We start from the raw sequence: 23,600 nt of genomic DNA on the forward strand, positions 1-23,600 counted from the left end.
CCAGGATGAGGGATGAGACTAGGGAAATCATAGCAGACCCCAATGAGATTAAAAGGATAATCACAAAGCTCTATAAAAGTCTGTATTCTAATGAATTCAACAATGTGGTAGACATGGACAAATACATGGAAAAACAATCCCTCCCTAGATTATCCCAGATTGAGGTCAAGAACCTCAACAGACCCATAGCTAAAATAGAAATAGATATAGTTATCAAGAAACTAAAAATGAGGTGGAGAGCAAATGTTTTGAGGATGAGGACAATGAATGTACACATGTGCTTTACACAATTGATGTATGTATGGATTGTGATAAGTGTTGTATGAGCCCCTAATAAAATGATTTTAAAAAAAGATAAAAGAAACTAAAAATGATAAAAGCTCCCAGACCAGATAGCTTCACAGGAGAACTCTACCAAGCATTAAGGGAAGAGCTGACACTGGTCCTCCACAAATTATTCCAGGGCACAGAAAATTATGGCAAACTCCCAAACTCATTCTATGAAGCCAGTATAACTTTGATACCCAAACAGGGAAAGGATCCCACAGGAATAGAGAACTATGGACCAATAGCTTTAATGAACATAGATGCAAAAATCCTTAACCAATACTGGCCAATAGTATACAAATTATATGAACTATATCATCCATCATGATCAGGTGGGATTAATTTCAGGGATGTAGGTATGGTTTAACATCCAAAAATCCATCAATATCATTCATCACATAGATAAGATAAAGGGTAAAAATCATATAATATCGATAGATGCAGAAAAATCATTTGACAATATCAACACCCATTCCTAATCAGAATATAGGAATGGAAGGGAAATTCCTAGTTAATATAAGCTATTTATGAAAAGTCAATAGCCAATGTCAAAGTCAAAAATGATAAGACCAAAAGAACCCCCTTGAGAAAGGGGACCAGACAAGGTGTCCCTTGTCCCCACTTCTTTTCAACATTGTAGTAGATATAGTGGTTCTCAACCTGTAGGTTGCTACCTCTTTGGGGGTCGAATGATCTTTTCATAGGGGTCACCTAATTCATAGCTGTAGCAAAATTACAGTTATGAAGTAGCAACAAAAATAATTTTATGAGGAGCTGTATTAAAAGGTCGCGGCATTAGGAAGGTTGAGAACCACTGTACAAGAAGTCCTAGATAGCAGCATAAGGCAGCATAAGGACATTAAAGGTATCCATCTGGGAGAGGAGGAGGTGAAACTATCAACATGATTCTATACATTGAAAACTCCATAACTGGAGTTCTAGCAGTGATAGAGGAATACAGAAGAGTGGCATGACCCAAGATCAACAAACAGATGTCTATTGGTCTGCTATATACATTGGACAAGACCACGGAAGAGGAGATCAAGAAGGCAGTACCGTTCACAATAGCCAAGAACAAACTGAAATATCTAGGTATATATTTAACAAATTAAAAAAAATACCCCAAAAGACATAGACACATAAAAGTACAGAACCTTACTACAGGAACTAAAAAGAGACCTCCTCAAATGGAAGAATATCTTATGCTCATGGATCAGAAGACTCAATATAGTAAAGATGCCAATCTTACCCAAGGCACTATATAAGTTTAATGCTATCCTGATTCAAATACCAACAACCTTCTTCAAAGAATTGGAAAACCTGACTACTGATTTCATATGGAGAGGGAAGAAGCCTAGAATTAGCAGAGAACTCCTTAAGAAGAAGGACAAAGTCAGAGGTCTTTCCTTATTTCACTTTAACACGTACTATATAGCCATCATGGTCAAAACAACATCATACTGGAATAATGACAGATACTCAGACCAATGGAAAAGAAGAGAAAACCCAGAAATAAAACCATCAGCCTATAGACAGCTGATACTTGACAAGGGCCCCGAGAGCATCCAGTTGGAAGTGCATGCCCTATTTAATAAATGGTTCTGGAAGCAATGGATATCCACATGTAGAAAAATGAAACAAGACCCTTACCTCACCCCATGCACAAGAACAAACTAAGTGAATCACAGACCTAGAAGTAAACCCTAAAGCTATCAGGACCATCAATGAAGGAACTGGGAGAAATTTACGAACTTTAGCACAGGGAATACAGAGGCTAACTGAAATTGGAAAAGGTGCCACAGAGATGAAGCTGAAATTGACAAGTGGAATATACTAAGGATAAAGCTCCTGTGTATGCGTCAAAAGATTTCATCAAGAGAGTAACAAGAGAATCCACAGACTAGGAGAGGATTTTTAGCAATGATACAACAGACAAAGGGGTTATTACTAAAATCTATAATACCCCCTACCCTGCAAAAAGAGGAAAATAATTCACCCCTGAGGAAGTGGGCAAAAGACCTGAACAGAAGTTTCACTATGGAGCAGACCCATATGGCTAATAAGCATGTGGGAAAACACTCCTGATAATTAGCCATCAGAGAAATGCAAATTAAAACAACTATGAGATACTACCTAATACCCTTAAGAATAGCCCAAATCAGAATATCAGAGAGCAACAAAGGTTGGAGGGGATGTGGTGAGATAGGAACTCTCCTCCATTGCTGATGGTTGTGTAGATACGTGTAGTCACTGTGGAAAGCCATCTGGTAATATTTAAAGTGAATGGAAATTGAGTTACTTTATGACCCAGCAATCCCTCTACTTCTAGCATATACCCTAAAGAGGTAAGAAATAGACCAAACCAGTCATCTGTGCTGCAATGTTTATTGTCATGCAATTCACAATTGCAAGAATTGGAAACAACCTAAATTTCCCTCAATAGATGAATGGATAATAAACCTCTGGCACATACACACAATGGAGTACTATGCATCACTAAAAAGCACTGATGATAGCAGGAAGCACATCCTCTCACAGGAAGAGTTGGAGGAAGTTATGCTAAGTGAAGTTAGCCAATCACAAAAGGACAAGTACAACATCAGTCCAATGAGGTAAGTATAAACAGCACAGTAGGTATAGAAGAAAAACCACTTATCTCACACTTTACAGGCTGAGGTACAGGCAATTGGGTGAGAGACAGACCAAATCCAAGGATGTATGCTTCATTCCAACACAAAGGGGAAGAGGGTGAGAGAAAAGGGACGGAAAAAAAGGAGAGGATGGCTTTCAGGGAGTAGGACCTCATCACAGTGCTCCATACCTTGGTGGCAAAGTAACCACATGGAGCAATTCATAAATAGAGAAGTCCCCAGGGCCTACCCAATCTGAACCAAACTAACCCCACTCCCTCGAAGTGTGTGCTACAGAGGACAACACTAAACCTACAGGTTGGGGAGAGGGGCCAGCTTGCCATGTCCATACAGAAGTAAACTAAGAAGGAAAAGAGAGAGCTATATTATCACACTAAACCCTGAGGATGACTGACATCCCTTCATGGAGCTACTAAGGCACAGAGAGGACTGCTGGGCCGACAAAAGCTCAAGATATGATGTCCCCTCACTGTAGCATACTGCGACAGAGGACAATACAGGGGACACGTGGCAGGGAATGTGTCCAGTCTGACCTCCCCCACAGTGTCAATAACCAAATAGGGAATATAACAGACCACAAATGGGAGCAAAGCAAACCACAAAACCTTGAGGAGCCCCCAAAACAGACTTCAGGCTTGGAAGGGCAATTCTCAGAACCCTCCAGGACCAGTAGGGAGATAGTCATAAAGGTGAGTAGATATACCTGGAATAAAGTATGCTTTCTCATTTAATATTTTTTCTTCTTTGTTGTTGTTTTTTTCTATTTTTATTCAATCTTTTGTTTTCATTTTGATTTGTCTTTGTTGTTGTTGTTTTGCCTACCAGTATAAGATAGGCATTGAAAGGAAGCCGGAGGAGAAAGCAACCATTCCAGAGGCACCTGGGGGAGAGAAGGGGGTGTGGGAAAGGAGCGGTGAGCAAACAACACCACAGAGAGGGGAACAACAAGGGAATAAAAAACAACAACAAGGATTATGTAAAGAATCCAGTGTTGTTAGAGCAACAGCAATTTAGCTGAGAGGAATTACTAAGAGGCAGAAGAAGGGCGAGTGTGATGGTGGGGCAGGAGGAAAGTAAAAGGAATCAGAGGAAAGATCTAGGAAGCAAAACTATGGATAGAGGTATAAACATAGGTGTGCACTTATGTAAATATATTAATTCGTAAAAATAAAGATATTGGCTGATAGAGATGTATTTATATGGCAATACTTTGTGGAAGCGGATGGACTTTAGCCTTCTGCTCAAGCCCTCCCTCAACGCAAGAACACTTTGTTTGCACAACCTGGCATTCTGTGATGCTCACCCTCCCAACATGATCAATGAAGACAAAGTGAGTGCATAAGCAAATGTGGTGAAGAAAGCTGATGCTGCCTATCTATCAAAAGATATAGCGTCGGGGGTCTTAAAAGCTTGAAGTTAAACAAGCGGCCATCTAGCAGAGAAGCAACAAGCCTACATGGAAGAAGCACGCCAGCCTGTGCGATAATGAAGTGTTGACGGAATCAGGTAACAGGTACATGAAGACCCAAAACAAACAAAAACATATTGTTGAGAACAAGGGGGGTCAGAGCCAAGGCCCAAAATTCATCTGTAGGCAATAAGACATCCCCTCACAGAAGGGGTACAAGGAAGGGATGAGTGTACTAGGGTGCAGTACAGCACCAATGAAATACACTCACCGTCCACTATCTTGACCCCAGTCTTGCCTTTCAATTCTGGCTAGACTGAAGCATGTACACTGGTGTAGATAAGAGCTCCTGACACATGGAATCCAGGTCAGAGAAAGCCCTCAGGAACAGAAATGGGAATAGCCATACCAGAATGGTAGGGAGAAGGTGGGGGAGGAGAAGAAGGGGGAACAGATCACAATGATTGATTCATTATTCTCCCCACTTCCAGGGGGATGAACAATAGAAATGTGGGTGAAGGGAGACAGTGGTGGTGTAAGATATGAAACAAATTATAATTTTCAAGGGGTCAGGACGGTGAGAAAAAAGAGGATCTGATACCAAGGGTTCAAATAGAAAGTAAATGTTTAGAAAATGATGATTGAAACATATATGCAAATATGCTTGATACAATTGATGTATCGAATATTATAAGAGCTGTAAGAGCCCTCAATAAAATGATTTTAAATAAACAGCAAAGTATAGCAGGAAATCAGAAAGTAAGTTGTATTTTGGTGATGTGGGCTCCAGAGTCTATATTAATGATGTCTACCTATGCCCTAAGAACACCAGAAACAATGAAAACGTTTTAAGCAGCATGTCTTGATTTGGGGAAAGACCACTCTCACTGTAATAATACTTAAAAAAGCACTGGATTGGTGGAGCAAAAGTGAAGTTAGGGAGGTGAAATAGGTTATTACTGGTGAGAAAAGATTGTCTTAGACAAGAGGTATTGGGATTTATAGCAATTAAAAGATAAGAACACTTTAATAATATTTAGTAGGTTAGGTGGATAGCACTTTAAGGATGGGTTGGATATGGAGATGAAGGTGAGGAGTTAGCAAAGATTTCTAGCTTGTTTCTGGCTTGTATGACTGTGCCATTCAGAGATTGGAAACATTTCAAGGGGATTGTGTTTTTGTTACACTTTCTTTGCTTTCAGGTTTTTCTTTGGAGTAGGGGAGGTCTGGGATAAGGAGTTTGGCTTTGAACATGTTTAATTTGAGGTGCTCCTGAGATATGGAAGAAATATGTATTTGGCATGCCCCAAATCCATTTATATAGCTCCCACATGGATTAAGCCTTCACTGATTTCCCTTGGACCATTGTCCAAAGACGGGAATAGTTGTGTCCCCAAACACACCACATTGCAAAATGAATCACTGCAGTTATAGTTAGGTTAACTATACGTGTTTGCCCATGTTTAACTGTTCTGGTTTTTATTACTTTCTGCTATCGTTTGGATTGAAGTATTTCTGTGTTTTATTGGGTTTGTTGGGTTTTTGTATGATTTTCTTTATATGAAATTCAAGATAGGCAAATCTATAGAGACAGCAACTAGATTAATAGTTTCTTAGGGTTATGACAGAAGAAGGTGGAAATGAGGAACTAATAATAATGGCTACAAGAATGACGAAAATATTCTATAATTAGGCAGTGGTAAAAGGGAGCTGATGTCGAGGAGTTCAAGAAGGGAAAGAATGTTTGGAAACTGATTGCTGTAGCAATTGTACAATACTGCTTGACAAGATTGCTATGGAATGATATATTTGTATTCACTCCCAGTAAAATGGTTTTGGGAAATAAAAGAAAATATGCAGTAAAAAAGAAAAGAAAATGTTCTAAAATCAATTGTGCTAAGGAGTGCACAACCCTCTTTTATATATTTAAGCCATTGGTTTTATGATATGTGAATTATATGTTGACATTATCAGGAAACAAGGCTTGGAGCTCAAAGTAAAGCTGAAAGTCCAGTTTTGTGAAATACCTGAGCAGGGGTGGTAATCGAAGCCCCAGATATAGGAGAGGGCTCCTCACGAGAGCTTGTGAGGTGAGAATAGGGGCTCTGAACTGAATGTTAACATTCAGTGGCTGAATAAGAGAGTAGCCTGAGAGATGTGCGGTAAGCAAGGATAGTGATAGGTCAAGATAACCCAAGGGAAAGAATGTTTTGAAAAGGGGGAATAGTTACCTGTGACAAGTACTGCTGAAAGGTCAAGCAAGATAAGGACGAAAATGTGTCTGTTGCGTTTAGCAGCATGAAAATCTGGCCCTAAAAATGTAATGGCTTAAGTCAATAATTTATTATTCTTATATCTCACATTTATATGAATTAGGAATTCAGACAGAGCATATTGGGGTGGGGTAGGGGATTCATTTCTGGTTCGTGAAGTCTGGGGCCTTGGGACACTTTGAAGGGCTAGAGAGTGGAATAGTTTGAGAGTAGGTTGGGCATCTTTCTCCACATAACCTTTCCATGTGGACAACCTGGATCTCCTCACAGGATGGCAGACATCGGGTGGTCAGACTTACCATTATTGCAGTAAAGAGCACGGGTAGGGAGACTGTATGTAATCTCCTCTGACTCCTCTATTTCCTTGAGTCAGAGGTAAGGGCATGCTTCTATCCTCCATGCTTCTTTACTCTGACACCAACCATTACTCCCACGGGGCTGTACTATGCTGGGTTCCATAATTTGTTGCAATGGGCACACAGAAGTCACAGACAAAAAGAACAATGATGGGGAGTGATTAGGGAAGTTAATAGGTTACAAGTCAAATCAGCTGCTCCTCTGTTCTGGCTTGTCATTGCCTTCCTTTGGTCTCGGGTCTCAGCCTGGCTCATTTATTCTATCCTCTAGACCACTGATTCTCAACCTTCCTAATGCGGTGACCCTTTAATACAGTTACTCATGTGGTGGTGACCCCCAACCATGACATTATTTGCATTGCTACTTCATCACTGTAATTGTGCTACTGCTATGAATCATCGTGTAACTATCTTATATGCAGGATGTATTTTCATTGTTACAAATTGAACATAATTAAAGCATAGTGATTAATCACAAAACAATATGTAATTATATATTGTGAACTACTCATTTCTAATTACAAATCAATGAAATTTTGTCTTGAAGCATGGTGTAGCATGGGTAACAGTCTTCATGCCGGGCAGACCCACATGGAGACAGATAGAGAAGCGGTGTCTCAGTTCCTAAGACGATTGGAAATATGGTGACCCCTATGAAAGGGTTGTTCCACCCCAAAGGGGTTATGACCTACAGATTGAGAACCACTGCTATAGACTCTGTGCCACAATCTCTGGTGCCCCTGATCTTGGCCTCTGCCACTTGAGACAGAGATCCCGAACATGCTCTTTCAATGGTCCTGGGCTTCCGCTCTGTGATGGAGATGCCTCTTATACAGAAAGGAATAGCTTTGCTGGAGGTGTAATTTTTTACTTTTATCAGACCATATCCCCAAGGGAGCAGTGTGGCTTGGTTCACACCCTCTACTAAAGTCAGGACTTAATCCTACCCTAATCTGCCTATTAGTATCGTGGTGAACAGAAATGGAAGTGGATATATCTGACCTCCTATGACTTCCCAATGCCACGAGGCAGGGGTCAGACAAACCTCCAATGCTCCATTCTTCGTTGCCTATTCTGACACCAAGCATTCCTCCCATGGCACTCTACAAATATGCTGGGTTTGATAATTCATTGAAATGGCCACACAGAACTCACAGACAACCATACTGCCAGTTAAGGGACTTTATTAGGGAACTCCCTAATAACCATAAATTGGGATCAGTAAACAGTAAGGACACAGTCATTGGTCTTACAAGCAGCCAAGTTTCTTTCCGGTTCTCAGCGTCTCAGCCATGTGATATCGTGGCCTTTGCTTTGATGGACCAGGAAGGCAGCCTGTCACTCTATCTCACAGTTCCATAGTTTTGGGCCACAGTAGGTACCCCGTGGCCTCTGCAATGTTCCTCTGAGCCTCTGTTCCCTAGTCTCTGTTGCATCTGAGCTTGACGCACTCTGCTCTGCCACTGCAGACAGAGATCATAGACATGTTCTTCCAAATGGTCCTCGGGGTTTCTCTTTCTGCTGCTGCTTGAAAGATGCCTCATCCTTATAGCCATGGGGGTTTACAATTAAACTGACCAATCTCCTTCAGTAGTGTCACACACACCTGTTTTCTTAGTCCCACTCAATCATTTTGGTGCGATTTACAGAGACTGGGGTAGAGGAGCCAATAAGAAATTTCACTCCACCCCAAATACAGCAGAGAACGCTCTTCCAAGTGGGGTTTCAGTCACAGACTACGGACTCCACAGTTAGAACTCATCGTAGAAGGCGTTCTGGCTGGAAGGGCTGTATTAACTGGCTGCTTCAAGGTTCTACGAGTTAAATGTTTCAAGAAGCTCAGATAGAGACTGGCTGTCACCTTATGATCTGGTCTCATAAACTCCAAAATGTAATCCCCACTGCATTTTTTTTCACTGCAGCTCCTTACATAACTCTGTATTTGCACATGACAGTAGAAAAACAAAATTTGTTGTGTCATCTCACGAGCTGAGAATATCATACTAAAAAACCTTACATAAATTAAAAGTACGAGCACCAGAAATTTACAGGTTTAAATGCAAACCATCTTCCAACTCAAGGCAAGTAACAGACCCTGGGGCTCCAGGGCCAACTTCAGCTGAAGAAAGGACACTCCATTCCAAGGCTCAGATTCTTCTGCCCTGCAGGCCACACATAGCAAGGGCTGGCTCCTTCCGGTCTCCTGCTGGTTTCCAGGCGATCCCGAAACCCACCGCTCTTCTCATGAGCACCCAGCACAGACTGGGCAGCTTCCTCCACCCTGGTTGCCATTGGAATCAACTCACTCACTCACTGCCATCGAGTCATTTCTGATTCATGGTGACCCTATAGGACAGAGTAGGACTTCCCATATGGGTTTCTGAAACTGTAACTCCTTACGGGATTAGAAAGCCTCATTTTTCCCCTGATGAGTGGCTGGTGGTTTTGAACTACTGACCTCACAATTAGCAGCGCAATGAGTAACCACTATGGTACCAGGGCTCCTTAAGAACCAACAGATTATGTAAACAACTAACACTTATCCCAAACATAAATTAACACGGGTAGATTATGAAGTAAAAACCTGTGAAAGCTGGAACCTGTGGAAAGCAGAAATGTGTCAGAGAAGGAAAACTCAAATGGTTTCTACTCAAATGAGTGACAGAAAAGTGGTAAGTTAGGGATGGGTGGTGGCGTGTGGAAAAAAGAAAAGTGGTAAGTTGCAGGTGGAGCTTTAGAACTGATTGTGATGATCTATATACTGCTCTTTATTATTCTTTTTTTTAAACAATTTATTGGGGCTGATACAATTCTTTTCACAGTTCATACATATACATACATCAATTGTATAAAGCACATCTGTACAGTCTTTGCCCTAATCATTTTTTTCTCTTTTCTTCTTTTACATTTTATTAGGGACTCAAACAACTCTTACCACAATCCATACATATACATACATCAATTGTATAAAGCACATCCATACATTCCCTGCCCCAATCATTCTCAAGGCATTTGCTCTCCACTTAAGCCCCTTGCATCAGGTCCTCTTTTTTTCCCCTCCCTCCCCTTTCCCCCCTCCCTCATGTGCCCTTGGTAATTTATACCTCGTTATTTTGTCATATCTTGCCCTATCCGGAGTCTCCCTTCCCCCCTTCTCTGCTGTCCCTCTCCCAGGGAAGAGGTCACATGTGGATCCTTGTAATCAGTTCCCCCTTTCCAACCCACTCACCCTCCACTCTCCCATCTTTATTATTCTTTAAGAAGATATTTTGATATGATATTCACATATCATATACCTCCATAGGTATATTGCTTTTAAAAAATTGTTTGTACATCATCACAATCAGTTCTAATGCTCCCTATAAAATTCTTTTTAAAAGTGATTGAATTATGGAAGTGTATGATATGTGAATATTATGATAAGAAAACCATGGCAAAATGGTTTACCATGGTTACCATGAGTGAAGGAGGAAGAGTTTTTGCTTAGGGGGCACAGAGTTTATGTTAATGGTGATGGAACGATTTGGAGAGGGTTATCAATAATGGTTGTACAACATGAAGACTTCAATCAATGGCACTGAATTACCTATGTAGAAGTTGCTGAATGGGAGAATGTTTTATTGTGTATATTTTGACCAAAATTGAAAAAATATTACACATTGTGGTAGATTGTCCAACTCATCTTGATATGATTGAACTACTGAATTGTATAAGTGGATGAATGCCAATAAAATGATGTGGTTTTTGACATTTTTGTATTTTCATTTTGTTTTTGTTCATATTAGGATTTATCTCTGAGGTGTTATGCTATTGGGGGTTGCCCTCTTGAAGTTGTGTTATATATTTTTTTTGCTTTTTGGTTTATGAAACCCACAATTGATGAACCTATAGGGACAGTGAGTAGAATAAGGGTCTCAGGGGGTGGGGGGTACAGTGGTGGTGGTGGGAGGGATAAAAGGGAGACAATGTCAAGGAGTCCAGGAAGGTAAAGAATGTCTGGAAACTGTGGTAGCAATTGTACAATAGTGATTGACATGACTGAACTATTAAATGATGTATGTATTAACTCTCAATTAATAATAATGTTTTAAACATTAAAAAGAAGAAAAAGTGCTAAGTCTATACCCTGTGAAGGGTGTAAAACTTTTGAGACAGAAAAACAAGGCAATCCTGTTAGTTCTGGCTCTCCTAAGTTTCATGGTATATATAAAAATCGATTCTGATGACAGCAGAGTTGCCTTGGAGGGTTCCCAAGGCTGCAAACATTTAAGGAAGCAGATTGTTTCATCTTTCTCCTGCAGCCTGGCTGGTGAGTTCAAGTAGCCAACCTTTCAGTTAGCCCAGAACTTAACCCACGATGGCACCAGGGCGCTCTCCCTCTCTCTCTTCTGTGTGTGTGTGTGTACACAAGAGGGCTTCACAAAATTTGTAGAAACATTCACTCTTTCAATTCTCTTTTCCATGAGCTTTTTGAAGCCCCTTTATGTATATATTTCAAAACCTAAACCAAACTTAGTGTGATCGATTTGATTCTGATTCATAGCAACCCCACAAGACAGGGTAGAACAGCCCATGTGAGTTTCTAAAACTGTGACTCTTTACAGGAGTAGAAATCTTGTCTTTCTCCCACAGAGAGGCTGGGTGATTTCAAACTGCCAACCCTACTGTTAGCTGCCTAATATGTAGCCACTCTATCACCAGGACTCCTGAATATACAGTTAGATATATGTTTATCTATAATTTCCTTGAACCATATAGCATGTATTGTTTTGCAAACACCCATAAAAATTTCTAATTTTTATGTTTTAGTAATCTTCAAAGATTAGGAAACCATGTAAGTCACATTCTCTGACTAAAAAAACTCACTGCCTTCAAGTCACTTCTGACTCATAGTGACCTGACGGGACAGGGTAGAACTGCCCTGTGGGTTTCCGAGACTGCAGCTCTTCATGGAAGTAGAAAGTTTTATCTTTCTCCTGTGAAGCAGCTTGTGGTTTTTAACAGCTAACCTCGAGGTTACAAAGCAATAAATTAGAAACTAAAACAGAAGAGAGCAAAAAACAAAAGATCAATGCATTTAAGTTAGTCTTTGTTTTTTTGTAAAAGTTCCTTGGCATTGTTAATATATATATATATATATATAAAAAATATATATATATATATATTTGGTAAATATGTATTAAATATATTTTTGCTGTATAATTGACATAGAACAAAATTCACCCTCTTAAAGTATAAATTTGTATGTTTTTCCTATATTCACAAAATTGGGCAAAAATCACCACATTCTAATTTTAGAACATGTTCATAATCCCCCAAAGAAACATTGTACCCATTAGTTGTAAGTCCTACAATCTTCTCCCCCACCTAAACTCTGGGTACCACTAATCTTTCTCTCGGTATATTTGCCTGTCTTGAATAGTGTATAAAAATGGAACCACACTTGTGTCCTTTTGTCTCAGGCTTCTTTCACTGACAATAATGCTTTCAAAGTTGTTCCATGTTGTAGTATGTATTGGAGCTTCATTCATTTTTATGGCTGAATAATATTCCACAGTTTACCCAATGATAATTTAATGGCTGGTGATTTACACTTTGGGCTATTATGTGTGATGCTGCTATTAACATTTGTGTACATGTTTTTTTCTGGACATACATTTTCAATTCTCTTGAGTATAAGCATAGAAGTAGAATTGCTAGATCATATGGTATTTCTTTGATTAACACTTTGTGGAGCTGTCAAACTATTCCAAGGAAGTTGACACAATTTTTATGTTACCAAAGATTACAAACAAAGAAATAAGGATTATATTTACAGGAGATATAATTACTTAACTTGGAAAACTAACTGGGAAATTATTAGAACAAATTTTAAAATTCAACTGAGCTGCTGGGCACAAGAGAAGTATACAAAATTCAAAAGATTTCTTAAAGAAGAACTATGCAGAAAGACTCACTTCACAATTTCAAAACATTATAATGACATAGTAATCCACACAATGCCGTACAGGTATATGGATACATAAATCGACTAACAGAATCAAATTAGGAGTAAGAAACCTGTGTGTCTATGGGCAATTGATTTACAAGGGTACCAATTCAATACAATGGGAAAAAGAATGACCCCTTAACATACGGTGCCTGAACAACTGGGTCTGAAAATGCAAAAGAATGAAGTTGAACTCAGATCTTGTGCACCATACAAAATTTTACTCAAAATGGATGAAAAAAAAGCAAAAAAACACATAAAACTCACTGCCATCAAATAGATGCTGACTTACAGCAACCCTATAGGGCAGGGTAGAACTGCCCCTGTTAATTTCTGAGATAGTAACTCTTTATGGGAATATAAAGTTTGTCTTTCTCCCTGGTGGAGCAACTGGTGGTTTCTGACTGTGCGCCTTCGGATCTCAGCCAAACTTATAACCACTCCACCATTACGGCACCTCAAAATGGATAGTTGATATAGCTCTAAGAACTAAACCCATAAAACTCTTAAAAGAAAAAATGAAGAGTGTTAACACAATAGTTTCTTAGGCATAAAACCAAAAGTATAAGCAACAAAGGCTTTGTTGAACAAAGGACTTTATCAAAAAATGATGAGATAGCCTACCGAAATGAAGACAATATTGAGTGGTTTTTGGAGAAGGACATCATGCTTGGTAAAGTAGAGGGGCAGTGAAAAAGAGGGAGGCCCTCTAAGCGATGGATGGACACGTGGCTGCAACAATATGGTCAATAGTTGTAGAATGGCCCAAGACTGGGTAGGCTGAAGGACTTGGATAAACATTTCTCAAAAGAAGATATACATTGTACATAATGACTGTACAACTCTCCTTGATATGACTGCACTATTGTATGATATGTGGAAGAAGTACAAATAAAACCGTAAAATAATAATTAGAAGTTATACAAATGACTAGTAAGCACATGGAAATATCCTTAACAGCATCAGGAGAGAACAGCAAATCAGAACCACAGTTAGATTGTACCTCACACACACTACTACCAGTTGCTCTTTGAATCAATTACAACTCATGGAATTGTGTTTCAGCAGAACTGTACCTTCTTCAGAATGCTTTAAGTAGCTGATTTTTGGAAGTAAATCACCACCCCCCGCCCCCCGACACACACACACAGCCAGGAGCCTCTGGGTGGACTCAACCTTTCAGTTAGCAGTCCAGCATATTTACCATTTGCACCACTCAGGGATTGTTCACATCTACCCATTACACCAAAACCAAACCCACTGTCAGTAGGTCCATTCCAAATCATGGTGGTCCCATGTGTTACAGAGTAGAACTACTCCTTAGGAGTTTATTGGCTGTGACCTTTTTGGAAACAGATTGCCAGACTTTACACTTCCATGGTGCTGTTGGGTGAGTTTGAGTCACCAATCTTTAAGTTAATTACTGCCACTGGTGTACTTGTACCCACTAAGATGGCAATTATCAGAAGAATGGTGATTAACAAGTATTGGTGGGAGGAGGGAGCATTAGATCAGATTGATTTTGATGATGTATATACAACTCCTTTCAAAAGTTATTTAACTATGGAATTCATGATATGTGAATATTATATCAAGAAAACTACTAAAAAAAAGAAAGAAAAAGAAAGAACGAAAATTGACTTATGGTTACCATGGGTGAAGTAGGAAGAGTTTTTGCTTAGGGGGCATTGTTTATTTTCATTGTGGTGGAATAATTTGGAGAAGATTATCAATAATGGTGTACACCACAAAGAGTGTAATCAATGGCACTCATTATACATGTAGAGTTGTTGAATAGGAGAATCTTTTGTTGTATATATTTTTGCCAAAATTGAAAAACAAAGCAAAACACAAATAACAATGAATACAAGGAAGAAGAAAATGGTCTAAAATGGATTGTGGTACAAGCTGCAGTGCCCCCAGCCTTCCACTCCCTACATTGCCAGCTATCTCACATGTAGCACCACTGGAACCTTCCTAAGCTGGTCACCACCAGCCACCCAGAACATCGCCCACCTAGCACTGCTAGTCACACCCCATTCACATAGTCCGAGATGGAAAGTCTCCTCTTTCTCCAGAGGAATGGCTGGTATTTTCAAAGTGGATCCAAGGCCCAACCACCATTCCACCAGGGCTCAGAGGCATGTAAAAGCAATACATTTTCGTGTGTAACCATTTTAAATGTGATATTGTAATCATTTAACAAACATTCAGTGCATGCTTAATTTGATCTCAGGCTTTCTCTAGACCTTGGGGGTCCAGCAGGGAATCATGGAGCTTACCATGTAGTGTTGGAAAACAAACACTAAAGAAACAAATATATGCCTATAGTGCAAATGTAAGGCAATCCTGTCAGCCAGAATCCTTGTAGGAAAAGATGGTCTATTTCGAATAGAAGAATTGAGAGTTTCTTGGACTATTTTCAAAGCAGTGGGTAAGGTTTAGGAAGATGAAAAGGAATGGGGTTGGGTGAGGACACATGATCACAGCTTGATTTCAGAAGGCCAGGGGAGGACACAGTTACTAGAACCATGAAAGTGGCTTTCAGTAGAGAATCACAGCTACTGAAAACTCACGGCATGGAGAACAATGGGGAATAAATATCACACCTTGGATATCTTCCACTCTCCGATTTCTTGCTGGCATCTCTCATAGGAAAAATCCAAAGGGGAACCCAGAAGGCAAAGAAGCCTATTGCTGAAGACCAGAAAAGGCAGTTGACCAGGACACGGAGTAAGGTGGAAATGGGAATAGGGTGGATCTGGAAAGGCAAACAGAAAATATTCAGTATAGTTGTGAGAAATGTTATGAGGCAAAGTAAGACTAAAGGAATCAAGAGAAATGCAGGTATTATTTTAGAGGATGTGAGGAACGACATCTCTCTGACACACTGCTGGTAGGACTGTAAATATGTACAGCCATTTTTGAAAGTGCTACAGCACTACCTCAAACAACTGGGAATAGAACTTCCTTACAATCCAGCAATTCCTCTGCTGGGTATATATCCTAAAGAATTAAGTCATGGCACGAACATATGCATGCAGACCCATGTTCATTGCAGCACTATTCACAATCGCAAGAAGATGGAAACAACCTGTCCATCAGTAGAATAGGTAAGGAAACTCTGGTACCTACACATGACAGACTACTATGCTTTGCTAAAAAAATAAATGATGAAACCAGGAAGCCCATAACATAGATGGACCTAGAGAACATTAGGCTGAGTAAAAATAGCCAATCACAAAAGGACAAATATTATATGAAATGACTGTTAGAGGTAGAGGGAACCTCAAAAACAAGAGCCCCTCACACCAAGGGGAACAGACTTTGGAGATTTCCAAAGGGAGGAGAGCAGGAAAGAGGGTGTGGAGCATTGGGTTGGCCTTAATGGGTCTTGGCTTATGTGAAATGGAGGATGTGGGTCAATGGGGTGTATTGTGGGAGTGGGTGGTGGTGGACTACTGGAAGGTTAGATTAGTGGTTTGGACTGTTGAATGTAAAGTTCATGATCTGAAATATAAGCCCCCACCTCATTTACAATACCAATTTTTGTTGGCAAAGAAAAAGGAAAAACCTCGCGAATGAGAAGACAGTTGACTTATGCCATGAGTGAAGTGAAGGACAGAGTCGTGTGGCTCTCCGAAGGAAGCACATTCTAGGCTAGAGGGAACAGAGGGCAAAAATCCTGAAATGTTATTCACACAATGACACTTGTATTACCACAATCAGAATGGATGAAATACAGCAGCAGGCAGATATTCTCATCAAATCTTAGAGTCAACGGGAAAAAGAACTCCAAAAGAGTACATTGAGCCCGATGACCTTTTTTACAAAGTTAAATTCAGTGATAATGGAAGTCTTTACGTTTGGGGGTGTGAAGTCTCTACGTTGTAGGAAACACACAAACGCATATACAATGTATAAAAAGGAATGCCATGGAATGAGCATAGGGTTCTGGGTAATGCTTCTTTTCAGTGGAGGGAGGCAGAGAAATGGGGTAAGGCACCACATCTTTAGATTTGGTTATTGACCTCATGGGACTTCCTGTATGATTCACAATAACTAACAGAAAATGAGCTGTGCCTGGAGTCACCGAGACCAGAAGACCCCTCCCTCCAATTACACTGAGGACTCTAAACTTTGAACTGATACTCTCTCCCTAAAATCTTCTTTAAACCGGACAGAAGTTTAGCATACTTAGAAAAGAAGTCTGCCTTAGGCGTTGTGCTGGTTTAAGGAATTATTTATGAGATCCAACTAACAACAGAAACCAAAAAGATTAGATGAAAATTGTAGAAGGCAGTGAGCTTGTGTTGTTTATGGGGAAACACTTCAGAAAAGAAATCCAGAAAAAGTAGCGCAATTTGAAAACTGTACTCATGTCACTGAATAGTGGATAGAAATTGTTGAACTAATGATGTAGGTTGTTTTAGGGGGGAAAGACCCCAAATTCAAATGAGTGATATAGAGACCTATTTATTAAGCCTTAAAAAAGACCATTATAAGGGCATAATGGTATTGAAGGATGCAGTTACACAAACTCCCCAAACCAAACACTGCCATATAGTCAATTCCAACCCATTGTGACCCCACAGGAAAGAGTAGAACTGTCCTTTTGGGTTTCCAAGTTTCTAATGCGGAAAAAAAACCAAAAAACGCAACTCCTAACTCACTGCCATCAAGTCAATGCTGACTCATAGTATAACCCTGTGGGTTTAGGAGACTGCAACTGTTTGCAGGAGTAGAAAACCCAGCCTTTCTCCCACAGAGCTGCTGGTGGCTTTGAATTGCTAATCACTCGGCTCTTAGCCCAATGTTTAACCAGTAAACTACCTTTACGGGAGGAGAAAAAAGTCACTTTCATGGCTAGTGGGTTTGAACTGCTGACCTTGGGGCTAGTAGTTCTATGTGTGGCCCACTACACCACTAGGGTTCCTTTAAATCATGAAAAAAAAAAAAACTCACTTTCATCAAGTCATTTGACCCAGTAGACCTGAGTGAGATTTCAAGGCTGTAACTCTTTAAAGGAGTAGAAAGCTTGTCTGTTTCCCACACAACAGCTGGGGGGGGTTTTGAACTGCTGACCTTATAGTTAGCAGCCCAACGGGTAACCACTACACCACCAAGTCTCCTCCAGTCAGGCAGTGTTTAAGGAGCAAAAGAAACTGTTACAAAATCAGTAATGGCAGATCAACTTATCACAGTTGCAGGCAGGACCTCCAGAATCAGGAAAGGGACTGTGATTGCACATAAGAAATGGTTACAAGATTGGTTCAGGGTTCTCCGACCACCTTAGTGCTGGTATAACCCATGACCATGTGTACTTGTTGTTGTTGTCAGATACTATCTAGTTGTCCTTCAATTTTTCCAGCTGTTTCTGACTTATAGCCACCCTAGATACAACAGAAAGAAACACTGCCCTAGCACCCTAATGGAAATCATCAAGAGTACACCCAGGGGAGTTGGAGCAGCCCCACACTGCTATAAGACAAACCTTTTTTTATTCAGAAAGAACTTAATGGAGGTATTTGGGAAGGAAAAAATGGATTTAAGGCTCCCACTGTAAACTATAACCTTCTGGTCTAAAACAATATCTTCACACACACACACACACACACACACACACACACAAGAACTATGCTGGGATTGGTAACACGTGCAATGAATCAAGGATGATCAATTTGATTCTATTATCTAAGGTCCAATAAAAAATAAACAAGACCCAGAGAAGGCAGGGACCGTTGTTTGTGGTATAACAAAAAGGCTGTGTGACTGTACCAGAGGGAAGGGGAGAGTAGTGGGAGATGAGGTGGAGAGGCAGGTGAGGGCCAGATCTCGTAGGATCTTTAGGCCTTGGTATGGACTTTGGATTTTATTATATGTAATATAGGAAGCCACTGGATATTTTGAGCAGTAGAGTGACATGCTTCAACTACTGTTATTTTGTTTGCTTATTCTTATTTTTTATTTTCCTTTGTTCCACTTAGTGGCTGTTTGTTGTAAGGCAGGAGGGGCAAAGGAGCCTTAGTGGATCACTGAGCAATGGACTCAGTGAACCAGGTTGGTAGTTCAAACTTGCCAGTCATTGCACGGGCAAAAGATGTGTCAGTCTGCTTCCATGTTACAGTCTTGGAAAACCCTATGGAGTAAGTTCTATTCTGCTCCATAGGGTTGCTATGAGTCAGGAATGACCCCAAAGCAATGGGGCTGGCATTTGGATTTTAGAGGATAAATCATTTTTGTGCTAGTTTGCTAAAATGATTTCGTACACCTCAATTTTGCTGAATAGATCATGGAATTGCTACAAACTGTATTTGTATTCTTATGCTTTTTGCTACTCTGAGGAGTCTTGCTGAGGCAGTGGTTAAGCACTCGGCTGTTAATCAACAAGTTGGTGGTTCAAACCCACCAGCCACTTTGTGGGAGAGAGATGAGATGGGGCAAGCTCCTTCCTCAAAGTTTACAGCCTCAGAAACTCTTTAGGTGCAAGCCTACCTGTTCTATAGGGTTGTGATAAATCAGAATCAACTAGAAGGCAATAGGGTAAAGTGAGGCAGGGATAAGAATGGAAGCAGGAGGCCAGTTAGGAGGCTAGTTTTTAGTGCAGTGTTGCAAAGCTAACAGGGAGCTAAGCATGGCTGGAGGAGTCCTGGTGGCATAGTGGGTTACATGTTAGGCTATTAACCACAAGGTTAGCAGTTTGAAACCAAGTGCTCCGTAGGGGAAAGTTGAAAAATGTGACTTTTCAGCCATTTTGATGGGATGGGAGGACATAAATACAGTTGGAGAGAGAACTTGGATCAAGAGAATTGTTTGTTGAGTAGGAGTGATTCAGGATAGAGGGCAAAACAAACAAAAAACAATGACGCAGGTGAGATAGGGGATGAGTGATTAAGCAGAACTGAAGTAGCCTGGAAATGAGGGGAACTGGTCCACAAGTAGACACACTGGCTTTATTATATAGGAGTGAAAATCCTCTCGATCATTGGTTCACAAGCTCTGTTTATCTCAGTTCTTTTACAGTTTTCCCATCCTGCTGTCTTGATCCCCCATGGGTCAGGTTGTGTGCCCAGGACCCTCGCCCTGTGGCTTCTGTACAGATTTGACCTCGAGAGTAATAAATTCTGGAAAGCCCCAGCATGTTCTTTGTCTGCTCATGGACTGGGAGAAGTTGTAGTGAAGAAGGATTATGCAGGGACCAACCCAAACCAAACTCCCTGCCATGGAGTCAATGCCGACTCTTAGCAACCCTACAGGAAAGTGTAGAACTGACCCTGTGAGTTTCTGAGACTCTAATTATTTTTTCCTTTTTTTCTTCCTACAGTTTTATTGGCTGTTTCTCTTTATGGGCGTAGAAAGCCCCATCTTTCTCCCAAGGAACGGCTGGTGGTTTCGAACTGTTGTTTCTGCAGATAGTTAGCAGTCCAATGTGTACATAACTATTACACCACCAGGCCTCCTCCACAATGCAAGGTATGGAGTCAAAATGTATTAAAACCCCTAGAGAGCTTTTGTATGGATTATATCTATTAACATTTAACCGATCCACTGTCATTGATCTATTCTGATTTATAGCGATCCTATCTAGAGTTTTTGAGACTGGAAATCTTTATGGAACCTAACAGTCTTATTTTTCTCTAGAGGAGTTGGTGCTTGTTAAGTTTGGATTGCTAACCATGAAGTTAGCAGTCTACTATTTACCCAACAGGGCCACCAAACTCTGAAAACCAAACCCACGGCCATTGAGTCAATTAAGACTCAGCAAGCCTGCAGGACAAAATAGAATTGCCCCTGGGAGATTCAGAGTCTGTAACTCATTATTGGAATAGAAAGCCTCATCTATCTCTCACTGAATGGCTGGTGGTTTTCAACTGCTGACCTTGTGACTAGCAGCCCACTACACCACCCGAGCTCCTTATGTATTGAATTACTGTATTATACATTAAAAAACCCTCACTTTATAATAGCTTTATTGCTGATATTGCATGTTACTATGATACATTTTATGGAAATTAAGTTTTTCAAACAAAAACTATACCAAGAAGAGTGTCATCCTTTAGCAATTTTGCAAATATTATTTTCCTGTAATTTACATATCTTTGTTGTTGAAAATATGTACTACATGAGTTTGAATTATGAGCACTTCATTTGTAGAAAGCAATGAATACCAAGTAAAGCCTTAAATCCACCTTTGAATCTTCCTGTGACTTAAACCTTCATTGAATTCCTTCTGACCATTAGCAGGCTAGAGACCTGCCTTCCTGCAGTGTGCTTTACAAAATGGATTACTGCCACTCCCCTCACCAGTCCTGAGAGGTGGGTGGGGCTGGGCGTGGGTGGCGTAGCCTCAGGTGATGTGCTTGGGTGTGTCCTTGATGGGGATTGGAGTATTGGAGTTGTACAGTCAGGAGTAAGGCCCTGGCAACCATTCTCATCTTTCTTTTGGGAACTGTTCCTCCTCTATTAGCACAAACTCATGGCCCGCTTAGTTTTTACATTGACTCTAGTTGTTCTCAATTTGCCCTCATAGAAAAAGAACACGAAGTGTTTAAACTCACTGCAGTTGAGTCGATTCTGACTTAGAGCAGCCCTACAGGACAGAATAGAATTGCTGCTTAGTGTTTCTGAGTAAGGAAAGCTTTCTGGAAGCAGATGGTTTCATCATTCTCCAGCAGAAGCAGTTTATGGGTACAACCCCACTCCCTTTCGGTTAGCAGCCCAACGCTTAAGCACTGCAGACATTCTGTACTAGTTCAGCCAAGCTATTGTTTAGTCTCAAGAAGATTTCAGGGGAGATATGTTTGCTTTAAGGTTTAAAGATGATCTTACAGCAAAAATTTCAGGGGTTTCATTCAACCTTAGTGGTTCCCGGAAAACTAGATTCCATGAGGATTTTTTCAAAAGAATTTAATTGCTGGCTTAATGGAGCTGAATTTTCATTTCTTCTGCACACCCTTTGTTATGCTGCTATTTTGGTAGACACATATGAAGAAACTCCAACCTAATACAGATTATGTAAATTGGGAACAGGGGGACTTCCTAAACTCTCACATGTCCTCAGATCATACTTTGAGACTCACTGATATATAATAGCAGGAGCAAAGGCACATTGTGTGGGTACATATGTTAAAATAAGTAGATTGGTGTGCTGGGAGGCTTTGGAAGGTGCTGGAGGCGAGAAAAAGTCCCCCGGGGACTTGGTCTATGAGTTGTTGATCAGTATAAAGCCTGTAGGTCCACCATCAGTCATTTGTGACACTTGCAAAGTACCAGAATACTCTGTTGGGACCTCTGGCAGCTCTCTGTTGGTGTTCAAGGGATCAAACCAGGCAGGGAAATAAGAAAGACAAAACAAACAAAATAACCCATTCTCATAATTCGATGGAATTTGAAATGACATTTAGATATACTAGTCATATGTATTAGTGGCTACTATTTTGTACAGCACAGATTAGAGAACATTTAGGTCACTGCAGAACATTTTATTGGACATTTGTGGTCTCTGGATAGATGTGATTGCTAAGCAGTTAAGGGCCCACTTAAAAATGAGTCATCATAAGTTGAAAATGAAGCCAGTCAGTATGACTGTAGGTTTATCTACAGACATATTCGGCTGTCTGGATGTAGGCACAGAATGAGCTGGGTTGGATTTGACCTGGGCCATGGCTTTGCCAAGCAAGTATATAAAAGTAAAAAGATGCACAGCCTGGCCCACCAGGCCGTGATGATGATGTTCCTGAGTAGAGCAGCCAGTCCACAGAGAGAACAACATGGCTGGCCCTACTATGAGACATGATGCCCCTCAGTGACTAAGGGCGATACAAGGGACAGCACCGGAGACACAGTGTGCGAATTGCACCTGACCTGATCCCACCACACCGAGGCAAATCACTGGGGGAGTGCAGCGGAACAGCAAGGGAATGGAGTGGCAAGGTCCCCAGGGAATGCTGAAAGTGGACTTTGGGGCCAGGGCGTGGTGCCCCAACAGACTGGACTGGAAAACGCTCCTAAGGGCCAGCAAACGATCCCTGAACTAACTACAAGCTTTTCTCTTGTGAACTGTTTTGTTCTGTTCTTTGTCAGTGGTTTGTTTTTGTTGTTTTGTTGTCTGGTTGTATACTGTTGCTTTGTTTTCCTCTGTCTTGTTTTCATGCATGTTAGTGACTCCACAGGTCTGTCTGAATAGGACAGGCTGGATGAAATATCTGGAGGAAAAACAACGGGACCGACAGTTCCGGGGGGACTTGGGGTGGGGGGGTAGGGGGGGTAAGGAAGTGGTGTTAACAAACCCAGGGACAAGGGAAAAACATGGGACCCCAAATGGTAGAGAAGGGGGAGTGGCAGGCATGGTGGGAAATGATCAAGGGTAAGGTTGCTTAGAGAAGAGGTATACTCTAGCCCAGGTGGCAATGAAGCATGGTAGTAGGGCAGGAGGAAAGTCAAGGGAGATGGAGGAAAGAGCTAGGAGTCAAAGGGCATTCATGGAGGTCTAGACAAAGACATGTACATGCAAATATATATAGGAGGATGGGGAAATAGATCTATGTGTCTATATTTATAGGTCAAGTATTAAGGTGGCGGAAGGACCTTGGGCCT

At 40.8% G+C, this 23,600-nt stretch overlaps 1 protein-coding gene across 3 annotated transcripts in view; it reads right to left on the reverse strand.

The window, feature by feature from the left end:
• Positions 1-23,600, reverse strand: part of CUL4B (cullin 4B) — a 136,163-nt gene that overhangs the window by 76,554 nt on the left and 36,009 nt on the right. The window contains exon 2 of one of the 3 annotated variants that reach the window (XM_075539529.1): positions 15,614-15,765. The exons of the other annotated variants lie outside the window; for them this stretch is intronic. Within the exon in view, the coding sequence (XP_075395644.1) occupies positions 15,614-15,650 (37 nt within the window). The 5' untranslated portion in view covers positions 15,651-15,765. The remainder of the gene's footprint in view (positions 1-15,613; positions 15,766-23,600) is intronic. 3 annotated transcript variants of the gene reach the window in all.

Source organism: Tenrec ecaudatus, chromosome X (genome assembly GCF_050624435.1).
Source record: "Tenrec ecaudatus isolate mTenEca1 chromosome X, mTenEca1.hap1, whole genome shotgun sequence".
Taxonomy (NCBI): domain Eukaryota; kingdom Metazoa; phylum Chordata; class Mammalia; order Afrosoricida; family Tenrecidae; genus Tenrec; species Tenrec ecaudatus.